Source organism: Gigantopelta aegis, chromosome 5, assembly GCF_016097555.1.
Source record: "Gigantopelta aegis isolate Gae_Host chromosome 5, Gae_host_genome, whole genome shotgun sequence".
In the NCBI taxonomy this organism is placed as follows: Eukaryota; Metazoa; Mollusca; class Gastropoda; order Neomphalida; family Peltospiridae; genus Gigantopelta; species Gigantopelta aegis.
In genome coordinates this window covers 24281690-24292743 of record NC_054703.1, presented here as the reverse complement: position 1 = coordinate 24292743, position 11054 = coordinate 24281690, and the positions used below count along the sequence as shown (strand labels likewise).

Below are 11054 nucleotides of genomic sequence, written 5' to 3'. Positions count from 1 at the left end.
CGTATGGCTCAGCTACTCAGCGCCATGCTGGTGGTCGACAATGGGCAACCACGCCGAGAGAGGACTGATTTCTTGTGGTGCAGGCCAGATGTCATCCCTTCGTGAATGCCACTACTCTACGAAATGAGTTGAGGAATGCTGTTGGCGTTAACATGTCCACGCAAACAGTTCATAATCGTCTTCGGCAGAGTGGTCTTCGGTCTAGAAGAGCATTCATTCGCATTCCCTTGACCCGACTTCACAAACAGGCGCATCTGGACTGGGCACAAGATCACGTCAACTTCACTGATAATGATGGGATCCTGTACTCTTCACCGATGAAAACAGCAAATAGAGAATCTGAATTTGAATTGTGCTATAATTTCTTTAAATTGTATCCCTAAGATGAGTTGTGAAAACAGCAAATAAAGAATCTGAATTTGAACTGTGCTGTAATTTCTTTAAATTGTATCCCTAAGATGAGTTGTGAAAACAGCAAATAAAGAATCTGAACTTGAATTGTGTCGTAATTTCTTTAAGTTGTATCCCTAAGATGAGTTGTGAAAACAGCAAATAAAGAATCTGAACTTGAACTGTATACCAGCATTTCGTGAGCTTTATCTCTGTGGTGAGTTTTAACTGTAGAGTTGTAAAACGTATAGGAAAAAAAAAAGAATCTGAACTTAAACTGTATCAGACTTTCGTTAGCTTTTATCCCTAAGATGAGTTTCAACCGAAGAGTGGTACAAAGCATAGCAAATACAAAATCTGATCTTGAACTGCCATAATGTGTTTAAGTTGTGTCTCTGAGATGCGTTTTAACAGGCTAGTTGTAAAAAGCAAAGCAATAAAGAATCTTAACTTGAACTGTACCAGCATTTCGTGAGGTTCTATCTTTAAGATGAGTTTTAACTGACGCGGTGTAAAACGCATAGCAAATACAAAAACAGAAGAAAAAAAGTTCGTTTTGTTTAATGACACCACTAGAGCATATAGATTTTTTAATCATTGGCTATTGCATGTCAAACATTTCGTAATTTTGACTCGTAGTCATCAGAGGAAACCCGCTACAGTTTTCCATTAGTAGCAATGGATCTTTTATATGCACCAATTTCACATACATGATAGCACATACCACGACCTTTGATATAGCAGTCGTGATGCACTGGCTGGAACCAGAAATAGCCCAATGGGCCCACTGACGGGAATAGGTCCCAAACCGACCTCGCATCAAGCGAGTGCTCATAGCAAATAAATAATCAGAACTTGAACTGTACCAGAACTTTGTGAGCTTGTATCTCTAAGATGAGTTCAAAAGGGACGTTTTCTCTGAACGGGAAGCCGTGAGCGCGTACAACCGTCGTCCCCCACGTAGTATTCAAGCAGGTGTCAAATATCACCCCTCTCGTTCCCGAATAATTAAATTTCACATCCATGTGCATGTGATACCTATCTGCATGATCCCTCAGGTTTACAGAAAAACTGAAAATAAATAAAATAGAAAACAAAAATAGTTAAGGATTGTCTGTCATTTCTTTTACGTTCATCAGGGTATGAACAAAAACAATCATCCGCAAACTGTGTGAATCGGCGAAGATGTTCTGAAATACGTTTGCGGATAACTGTTTGTTGTTGTTTATTTAAGGATTGTCTGTTATTTATTTTATGTCCACCATTATTTTTTTTTATTTTTTTTTTTCTCATTTAAGGATTGTTTGTTATTTATATACATCCACCATGGTATGAGCCAAAAAAATCATCTGAAAATTGTGTGAGTCAGACAAGCCGTTCTCACTTAAGTTTGTTTATGATTTTTTTTTTTTTTTTTTTTTTTTTTTTTCATATAAGGATTTTCTGTTATTTATTTTACGTCCATCAGGGAATGAACAAAAAACAATCATTTGCAAACTGTGTGAATCAGCGAAGCCGTTCCCACATAAGTTTGATGATGATGCTTTTTCTTCATACCCAGATGGACGTAAAAGAAATAACAGACAATACTTATCATTGAATTTTAATCATACTTGCTAGTAATAACACTAAAAATTCATACTTTATTTCGAATTATTTTTGGTCCATAAACATTAAAGCTCAATAACACAACTTGCAAAAATTAAATGACGTCATCAGATATGACGTTCCCTGACAAGGTATTTTTTACGCCACATAGGCTACTCTTTTTACGACAGGCAGCAAGGGATCTTTTATTTGCGCTTCCCACAGGCAGGATAACACAAACCATGGTCTTTGTTTATCCAGCCACTGGTCGGTGGAAGTGGTTTACACCTACCTACTGAGCCTGGCGGAGCATTCATTCAGGGTTTGGCCCCTGCGCGTGCTGTAACCTCACCGTGGTGCAGGGGTGTAACATTCTCTTTGACAATGGCCAATAGAGCACAAATTGAAGTTTAGAGTAAAATTCAGTATCCGTAAAATTCTGTGATATTTGTATTTGTATTTATGCACAGTTCTTCACACTGTTTTTGTTTAAACCTTGACTTTTTTATATTGATGTTGATCATCACTTTATTTATTTGCATTACCATAGTTTGACACCCAATAGCCGATGTATTTTTCGTGCTGGGGTGTCGTTAAACATTCATTCATTCATTCATTCAGGGTTTGGAGTCGATATCTGGATGAAAAATCCCATGCCTCGACTGGGATCCGAACCCAATACCTACCAGCCTGTAGACCGATGGCCGGTGGATTGGTGGGTGTATGCCAGACAGACAGACACAGTTGCATAGGAAGGTGCCAAAAAGTGTGTGTGTGTGTGTGTGTGTGTGTGTGTGTGTGTGTGTGGGAGGAAGGGTGTACACTTTTATATGTACACACTGTTACACTATTATAAAGCAAATATTTGGGATATTTGGACAAATCGTGTTTCATTCAGTTACGGGTATTATAGGATCCCCGTATAAAAACAACTTTGGCGGCGTAATAAGATTGCAACTTTTGGCTGTAATTGTAATAATATTCGGGTGGCTGAAAAGTAATGACATTTTTTTTTCTTTATCTAAAAGTTTACTAGACCTGCTATTGCCTTTTTGAAAAAAAGATCTACTCTAATTCTATCATAAAGAGGACAGTGAATAAGGGCACGTTCTTCAGATTCTACATAATTAAAAGAAAGAAAGAAAGTAATATTTTATTTAACAACGCACTCAACACATTTTATTTACGGATATATGGCGTCAGACATATGGTTAAGGACCACACATATTTTGAGAGGAAACCCGCTGTCGCCACTTCATGGGCTACTCTTTCCGATTAGCAGCAAGGGATCTATTATTTGCGCTTCCAACAGGCAGGATAGCACACACCATGGCCTTTGTTGAACCAGTTATGGATCACTGGTCGGTGCAAGTGGTTTACACCTACCCATTGAGCCTTGCGGAGCACTCACTCAGGGTTTGGAGTCGGTATCTGGATTAAAAATCCAATGCCTCGACTGGGATCCGAACCCAGTACCTACCAGCCTGTAGACCAATGGCCTAACCACGACGTTAAATAAAACATTTCTTTCTATCCCTCCCCAACCAACAACAACAAAAAAGGTTTAAAAAAGGCCACCCCCACTCACAAAATAAAAAAATACCAACAAAATCAAAGAAAAAATCAAACAAACAAACAAAACAACTCTTAATCAGAATAGGTCCACCGAGGGGATTAGATCGACTAGACTAAAGCACCTCAAGCCTACCGAGCTAGATACTGATCATTCATCGAATCATGAATATCGCTTACTGCCTGTTGTGGCGTGACGTAGCCCAGTGGTAAAGCGCTCGCTTCATGCGCGGTCGGTTTGGGATCGATTCCCGTCAGTGGACTCGTTGGGCTATTTCTCGCCCCAGCCAGTGCACGAATGGTACATCAAAGGCAGTGGTATGTGATATCCTGTCTATGGGATGGTGCATATACAATATCCATTGCTGCTAATCGATAAGAGTAGCCCATGAAGTGACGACAGCGGGTTTCCTCCCTCAATAAATGTGTGGTCCTTAACTATAATATGTCCGACGCCATATAACCGTAAATAAAATGTGTCGAGTGCGTCGTTAAATAAAACGTTGGCTTCTTTTCTTATTGCATGTTGCTCCGTCGTTTAAGGCAGTGCACCGCGACTGGTATATCAAAGTCCGTGGTATGTGCTATCTTGTCTGTGACATGACGCATATAGAAGATGCCTTGCTAGTAATAAAACAAAATGTAGCGGGATTCCTCTCTAAGAATATATGTCAAAATAACCAAATGTTTGATATCCGATAGCCAATTATTAATAAATTAAATGTGATCCAGCAAGATATAACGTACTGCCTGTTGGGGTCTATTGGAGTTCCATGCAAAACCATCCGCCATCCATCGGTTAAAGTATCCGGGAGGTTTATGTCAAAGGGAGTCATCTGAAAAATAAATTAAAAACGTTTCACGGTAAAATAAAGTTTGTTTTTATTTAACGACGCCACTAGAGCACATTGATTTTTATCTTATCATCGGCTATTGGACGTCAAACATATGGTCATTCTGACACTGTTTTTTTTAGAGGAAACCCACTGTCGCCACATAGGCATTATTTTACGATAGGCAACAAGGGGTCTGTTATTTGCGCTTCCCACAGGCAGGATAGCACAAACCATGGCCTTTGTTTAACCAGTTATGGATCACTGGTCGGTGCAAGTGGTTTACACCTACCCATTGAGCCTTGCTGAGCACTCACTCAGGGTTTGGGGTCGGTATCTGGATTAAACATTCCATGCCTTGACTGGGATCCGAAACCAGTACCTACCAGCCTGTAGACCGATGACCTAACCACGACGCCACCGAGGCCGGTCCAAACGTTTCACGGATTGCTTGTTTTTCTAGAGGTTGGTGTTTTCAGTCTTTATTGGGAGACAGGGGCGAGACGTAGCCAAGTGGTAAAGCGTCTGCCTCATGCACGGTCGGTCTAGGATCGAATTTCGTCAGTGGGCCTATTGAGCTTCTTTCCTTTTTTCTTGTACCAGCCAGTGCACCACAACTGGTATATCAAAGGTCGTGGCATGTGTTATCCTGTATGTGGGATGGTGCATATAAAATATTCCTTGATACTAATGGGAAATTAATGCAGAGGGATTCATCTCTAAGACTATGTCAAAATGACCAAATGTTTGATCTCCAAAAGCCGATAATTAATAAATCAATTCGTTCTAGTGGGGTCGTTAAAGAAAACAAAACGTTTTTAAAAAACTTTCTAAGACAACCCAGATAGCTAAGGTGTGTGCCCATGGCAGCGTGCTTGAACCTTAGTTGGATTATAAGCAAGAACATAAGTTGAAATGAACTGGAAAACTGCGATAAGAGCACCTTATTTCGCCACTCTACTTGAAGGCAGTCTCCGCTAGATATGAGCCATTGTCCAGTTGAGTCGCACTTCGTTGAACTGTCGTTTCCAAAGAACTTAAACAACTCCATACACTTCACGTGTCCAGTGCTTCCCACAGTCGTGGCTTCGCAAACAATGCGTCCATTGGCAATTAGTCCTGGTGTTCCGCAATCCACTACAGTAACGAAAAGGAGACAGAGGAAGGAAATGTTTTATTTAACGACGCATTCAACACATTTTATTTGGTCAGTACTAACCATTCCAATAGTGGCAGCCATGGACAGGCGGCTAATATATATATATATGAAGTTTCATCGAGTGGTGTTTGCACAATGGTTTTTAACATGGCGTTTATCGCGTTTTGCGATGAAACTCTTCATACATATACATATGTGTATATATATATATATATATATATATATATATATATATATATGTGTGTGTATGTATATGTCGAGGGGTTAGTGCCAGAACCACTTATCTCCTTTCCACTTCAATCTGAGAAAACTGCACTGAAAACTTTGGAATGCACTTAAAAATCGGAAACTTAACTTTTGCTAAATAGTTTGCTTTTAGATGCTAGCAGTTATTTGTTTTAGTATAAACCTTAAAAGTTTTGTCTGCTAATAATAATAAATCATGATGTAATTAGATGAAGAACTATTTAATTTATTCTGGCTCCTGGAACTTGAACACAAACAGCTCCAACCAGCATGCCAGAGCAAGCTATTTTATAAACAGTTTTTCATACAGTCCAGCATATGTGACAAATTGTGTGAATCTCAAGTCAATAATAATGTTATCTTGCAGTGAGTCCACGTGGCATACAGTAAACGTTTAATTTCGCAGCAGCTTCTGAGACACCTAATTGGGTCTGTGTTGTTAATACTTTGAAAATGTACTGGCGGCAGGAAATAATTGTAAATAATAACAAATTATCTTTGGATAGCAGACACTGGAAAGGGTCATGGGTGTTTCCAGCTGTGTGCACAGTAACCTTATCCTACACTCAGATGTTAAATTGTGCTCCCTGGTATTGTAGCAGGTTGTTAGAAGCTCTTAACAACTTTAGAAAAACAATTTGTCAAAGCAAAGCCTTAAAACCAGTTATAACAGATATATTTGTTTTACTAATTATTACATGAAATGTAAGCTATCATACCAGTTATAACAGATATATTTATTACACTAATTAAACACGAAATGTAAGCTATCAGAGTAAACTGCACCACCTGTAGTGTTGACCTACTGACTGAATTAATAATTAACCGTTAAGATAAGTTAAGCCGTTTAATGATTTTTAATACACAGTAATTTAACGAAACAAAATGAATACAAGGCCAGTAACTGTATTCGGCATTTTTCTTTAAAAGTTTTCACTCGTTCTAAAGTGTCTACGTTTTGACATGTTCTAAAACAAAATTATGTTCTTCAACTTAATGATTTAAACAGCAATTTAGAGAGAATAAAATGACAAATATATTTACAATCAACGTGTAATGATTCCTAGCAGAAGGCGCATTTTCGTAGGTTTTACAAAAATGCACAGCAATCTCAATGTGTGTAAGATGTTTGCATGCAACATGGGTCACATGTTACTAAAACAAAGTTATATGTGATTAAAACTTACTAAAATAATATGACATTAACAAATAATTACCACAATTCTACTGTCCATGCAAGTAATACTACTGAAGGTACCTGTGTTGAAACCAAAATCTATTGATTGATATACTTTAAATTGCACATATATGCACTGGCGTATCCGGGTAGCCAGGGATTGGGCACAAGAGGACCTCTTTTTTCACAATACCAACTTTTATAATGCATGTCACCCCATAAAATGTGTAAAAGCAGTGCCCTCTATCTCCACTCCACCCCCAATAAACAATCCTGGCTACCCTAATATGTATGTGTGTGTGTGTATATATATATATATATATATATATATATATATATATATATATATATATATATATATATATATATATATATGGCTAGTGAATTGTTAAAATCACCTATTCCATGTTCAATGTTTTTTTAAATCCTCAAACTCTAGGCGTTTGGTGCTTGTGGATAGTTGTGTATCAAGTTTTAACTGTTATTTTTGTTCCCCTAACAATTCAGTATAATGCAGGTGGGAAGGTGTGTGTGTCCCGTGATCGTGACTATGTGGATCTACAAAACAAAGCTGGCTATGACACAGCACAACTCGAAACGAATCCGGCAAGTGATATCTTGAAATCTGAGCTGGATTAGTATCACATCTTAAGCCAGTGTCTTTCCGCAACGTTAATTTTCAATCCAGACCCCGGCAACCTGATCTGGAAGTTGTTTAAACCATAGTTATCATATGTCCTCTCTGTGAGGTATTTGGACACTGGTCTGTAAAATGCAAAAGGAAAATTGTTACCGGCATAGTGGCTGCTCCAACAAAACAGCGACAAGGTATCATTTATATGCATTTCCCCATTGACAGGAAAGTACATATCACAATCTTTAATGTACCAGTGAATGTCATTAAGTACAATAAGACCAGGTATAAAACATATCTAAATACAGTTTAATGCATTCGTCATCAGCACTGATCTGGTGCGTGATTAAGTATAATGTTTGTCTAATGCGCTCGTAGAATGATATACATGTACAGTGTTCTAGCTAGGATTTTGATGGGGCAGGGCGCTAATTTAATTGTAGGTCATTTTTAAGGCGAAAATCTTATTTTAGAGGCAAGTGCTGGATATGATCGAATTTTTTACATTCATAAATATCATATATGTAGGAATATCTATGCTGGTTTTAATTTACAAAACGTTTTTGGACGGAGGGGGACAATCAATTTCTAAACCCAAATTTATTATTCTTAAATTTGGATGTTTGATGAAACAGTACATTCATCGCCGTATGCAATATTATTGTACTAATGTACTAAATATAGACACTATTAAACAAATTTCGTTCCACCCAATGCAACACGACTGGAATGTGCCGTGGTATGTGCTATCCTGTCTGTGGGATGGTGTATATAAACGATGAAACTAATGGAAAAAAGTAGCGGGTTTTTCTCTAAGACTAAATTTAAAAATTACCAAATGTTTGACATCCAGTAGCCTTCATAGACCAAATAACCAGTGTTGCTAGTTTACTCTGTGCCATATTATAAAGATGCAATCAATGTGTCATTGATAAGGTCTACTGACATCAGTTAAAACTATATGTATCTTGGTCTGGGTATTTGCAAAGGCAACAATTACTTTCAAAAATTTACTTATCAAAATAAATTTCGCATTTGACGTTCTGTCGAAGTTTATCATGATGGTCTACTTTCAACTAGGTGTTTGCTAGGTGGTGTGTGGTTACGTGCGTGACGGTGTGAGGATTACTTCGCATTCAAGCTTTGTAAGACTGCCTGTCCGCTCGTCTGCAGTCATATCGACTAACAATAGAAACGGAAAAAAACATATCACGTTACTGCTGTCGGCTTTCACAACTGTGGCCAAACAATGTATTGTCAAACGTTTTTTAGTTGGGAATTCAGACTCGTAACAACAATGTACACGCTTTGAGAGGAAAGCAAGATTTTGTATTTTTGTTTGACAATGAATTAGGGCAGGGCGGCGATAATCAGGGGCGGTAAGGAGTAAAACACGGCATGGCGGCACAAAACGGGGGCAGGGCGCAGCGCCCCTCTATTTATTGCTAGCTGGAATACTGCATGTACACACACACACACATTTTATTTAAACACACTATAGCAGTAACCACTTTGTTATAATGACCGGATATATCTCATCATTGGAACATCTGAAATGCTACAATTATTCCAGTTAATGTAGTAATATCTAGATATTTAAGCCCAGAAAATATGAATGTGCATACATTTCAACTACTACAATGAACAATATTTATTATTAGTATGCATATTTATTTTATGCCATTTATATAAAGGGGGTCGCTTCTTCTAACCAATTAGTTATAATATGAACTACCATGAACGGACTCCGAGTTAAAGAAAAATACTTGACCTGTATCTACTAATTCATGTTCAACTATATGTCAAATATTATATAATGTCTATAAAATATACAATGCCTAGAAAAGATACAATCCTGTGATGATGCCTTTGAAATAATATAAACTAATTTCCCTCTATACTAAGTAAATTAAAATATTTTATTGCTTATGGTCATAAAACATTTATCATCTTTGGGCCGGTGTCGCGAAATATATTCGCCCCCCTCCAAATATTTCGAAATAAAATCGCCCCCCCCCCCCCCCCCCCCCCATATAATGTGTTATATATAGGACGATGATCTATTTCTATCATAGTCCATACGCATACAAATTATGTGCTGTCTTTAATAGTCATCGAAAAAAGAGAGAAATATCCTTATTTATTACATATCCATTCAATCTTAGTATAGTAATAAAGACCATTCCGATCCGTGCAATTAAAAAATCTTTTATTGAACATATGTCCAATAAAAGCCTGAACTATTTTTGGGGGAATCCCCCATATTATTGTTTGAGAGTTAGCTCTCTTGAATGTTTATTATTATTTTATTATTTTATTAATTTTAAAATAAATAAATAAACTAAAGAAGGTATGTAATAAATACAGAACTTCACATACGTTTTTTTCGTTCCTATTTATTGCACTTGTTTATTGTGCGCAAGAATATATACCACTCGACCGCTACGCGGTCTCGTGCTATATATTATTATTGGGCACAATAAACTCGTGCAATAAATAGGAACAAAAAAAAACGTATGTGAAGTTCTGTGTATATATTACACTTTTTGGAAACAGTTCTCAAGCGAATTACTCTCTAATTATACAACATTACATTAGAAGAATACCCTCTATTTTACCTTTAGTTTACACTGTCTATGATTATAATTAATTTCTATCTATAGTATAGAGACTATAGACGATATTTTATTTCTTTATTTCATTTGTGAATGCAGTGCCCCGATTTCCTCCATAAGGTATTCATACGTCATGCATTTTAAAACATTTCAGAAAGACATTAATCCATGGATATGATTTGAATAAAAACATATACTCTCCGTCAAATATATAAAACTCAGATAATATGTTTCGCTTGTAGTGACGACGTCTATTGTAAACTGAATTATATAATTATAGGGGTCACTTTATTATCCATTATACAAGTGATTCTACTGATGTAGTGGCGTATATTTAGGAGAGTTTTGGGCTATCCTGGCAGTGTACTTATCTAATATGATGATGTATATACACACACAGGGTGAGCTTCTCTTGTTTCATTCTCCTGCTAGTGCACTATTATAATTTGCATAGTAGAGAAAGTTTGTTTTACTCCACCAGTAATATATTGGTCTACTATGATAATGTATTTAGCTCTCCGGTTAGTCTATATAATAAATAACTATGTGATAAATAGAATCTCACATCCGTGCTAATTTTATTACAGTGGGTGTGTGGGGGTGGGGTGGGGTGGAGTAGATAGAGGCTATATAGTGGGAACTAATAATTCCATACTTTCTCAGAAGCTCTTGGTATCGTATAACAACAAATGACATTATATTCAAATCAAACCATAAACATTTTATTTCAAATTAAGTATCCATCAGGGAACCAAAATGCAATACTTGCATAAAATATAGTAAATAAAGAGAACGAAAATACGAAGTTATGAAGTCCTATCATATGTACTTTTAGTGCGCT

At 37.0% G+C, this 11054-nt stretch overlaps 1 protein-coding gene across 1 annotated transcript in view; it reads right to left on the bottom strand.

Annotated features, from left to right (window-relative positions):
- Positions 1-11054, bottom strand: part of LOC121373450 (sushi, von Willebrand factor type A, EGF and pentraxin domain-containing protein 1-like) — a 28642-nt gene that overhangs the window by 2876 nt on the left and 14712 nt on the right. The window contains exons 5-7 of the mRNA XM_041500111.1: positions 5326-5519; positions 4297-4385; positions 1257-1461 (exon numbers count right to left, since the gene is read on the bottom strand). Coding sequence (XP_041356045.1) covers positions 1257-1461; positions 4297-4385; positions 5326-5519 — 488 coding nt within the window. The remainder of the gene's footprint in view (positions 1-1256; positions 1462-4296; positions 4386-5325; positions 5520-11054) is intronic.